The sequence below is a fragment of the Trypanosoma grayi genome, assembly GCF_000691245.1.
Source record: "Trypanosoma grayi strain ANR4 Tgr_1837_V1, whole genome shotgun sequence".
Lineage (NCBI taxonomy): Eukaryota > Euglenozoa > Kinetoplastea > Trypanosomatida > Trypanosomatidae > Trypanosoma > Trypanosoma grayi.
The window spans coordinates 1-1901 of record NW_008827455.1 but is presented as its reverse complement, the minus strand read 5'-3'; the positions used below and the strand labels follow the sequence as shown (position 1 = coordinate 1901).

At 52.6% G+C, this 1901-nt stretch overlaps 1 protein-coding gene across 1 annotated transcript; it reads left to right on the top strand.

Moving 5' to 3' along the window:
* Positions 1-642: 642 nt before the first annotated feature.
* DQ04_18371000 (hypothetical protein) lies at positions 643-1901 on the top strand (the record flags this gene model as incomplete). Its single annotated transcript, XM_009317699.1, has 1 exon — positions 643-1901. A coding segment is annotated over one exon (1259 nt), but the record flags the coding sequence as incomplete, so codon positions are not given.

Below are 1901 nucleotides of genomic sequence, written 5' to 3'. Positions count from 1 at the left end.
TGTGCGCCGCCCACATGAGAGGGCCTTCTTTGAATAGTTCTTCTAAATGTCTCCTGCGTGTGTCTGCGCGGCTGCAGATCAACCCTTTTAGATGATGGAGCCCTTATCTTTTCTTTTTATTGCTGCCCCGTTGTGGGCGTAACGCCGACCGACTTGCCCTCGACGACACGCATTGTGGGAAGGGGAGGCGTTAATTTCTTTTCGTTTCTTGCTTGGGCTTTGCTTTGCGCACTGCTGTGCGCCGCCCGCTAACTGTTTCTCCTGCTGGGGGATTCTCTCTCTTTGTATGTGTGTGTGTTCGCTGCATCTCTCCCGCCGTGTCTGCGCCACTCACACCGGGGCACACATAAAGGGACGTGAGCGCCAGCGGTTCAATTGCGTCCACGTGCGCTGCTGCTGCCTCGTTGTTCCCTCTTTGTTTGGGGCCTTGTGGGTTTGAACTCCAGCGGAGTGTGTGCGCCTCTTCCGCCGTCCAGTTCTCTTTTCTCTAATGGGTTTCTTTTCATCATAGTTGATGCCGCCTGTGTTGTGCCTGCTGCTCCCTTCCGCTCCGTGTGTGTGTGTGTGTGTGTTGGGGCTGCCTGCTGTGCATCTATTCTCTTTTCTCCTTCCTGCAGCCCTCAGCTGCTCAAGCGATATTGAATGATGGTGACAGTGCGCCGCGTTGTGTGTGTGTTGGCCGCCGCTCTGTGCTGCACGGCCTTGTGCGTGGCTGCTGCTGCTCCTGGTACTTCCGCTGCGCCTTCCACAGGCGGTGCTACTGGTGCGCCTGATTTGTCGATGAAGCAGACGGTCGTCACTGCAAAGACGGAGACCTTTGAGGCAGCAAGGAAAGCGGAGGAAGCAGCAATTGCTTTTAAAGATGCTCTGAGTAAAGCGGTGAAGGTGCAGGAGGCGACCAGGACGACAGCAGAGGACGAAATGGGTATTCTGGAGAAAGGCGCCAAGAGGGCGGTGGGGCTTGGGTACGTGGCTTCGCAGAAAACGCTTGCTGCTCTAACTTTGTTGGAGTCTCTTCGAGTGCCTGACGATGAGGTACAGAATAAAGCTAAAGAAGCGGTCTCAGAGGCTACGAAGGCAGTGACGAATGCCACAAAGGCAGTGACAGACGCTGAGTCTCTGCTGAAAGAAGTGAAGACAGAGGAGCAGAAAGTGAAGGAAGCCATGGAGAAAGCTAAGCAAGGGGCGGGGAGTATACCAACAGGAGCGGAGCATGTTCTCGCTGCGGTTGGGAAAGCCGAACAAGAGGCTAACAAAGCAAGTGCTGCTGTGGATAACTACATCAAGAAGCTAAACGATGCAAACCAAGCGGTAAAGGATGTTCTTACTGGAACGAAGGCCATATATAGTGCGGCAACGAAAGTGGATGAGTGTGCCAAGAAAGTTAAATCGGGGACAGTGACAGCTAAAGGTGAATGCAATGAACACAAACAAGTGACGCTTGATGGGTTTGAGGCTCTCTTAAGAGGACTGAAACGAACCAACGAGGCAATAGTGCCCTCTAAGACCAAATATGAAGAACTTGCTGGCCTCTTGCCGACTGCAATGAAGTATATGGAGAGTGCTGTAAGGCTTGCTAAAGATGCGAAATCAACCGCTGAAGTGGCGTTGCAGCAAGCCAGGAAGCAGCTCGAAGCCGATGAGCAAAAACAGAATGAAATGAAGGAGAAGCAACGGCGAGAGAGTGAGAAGCAGAGAGATACGAACGAGGATCATGAGAAACAAAAAGAGGAGATTCTGGAGAGCGAAGTGAGTGAAAGGGACGAACAAAAAGGACTCAACCGTCCTCAACAACAGGGAACCATTGATGTCCCTGCAACTACTCCTCCTGTTCCTGTGTTGTTGCCTAAGAGTGATGGCACTGCGGATGGCGAGAAGCTTCTTGCTCAGCACACAGATGG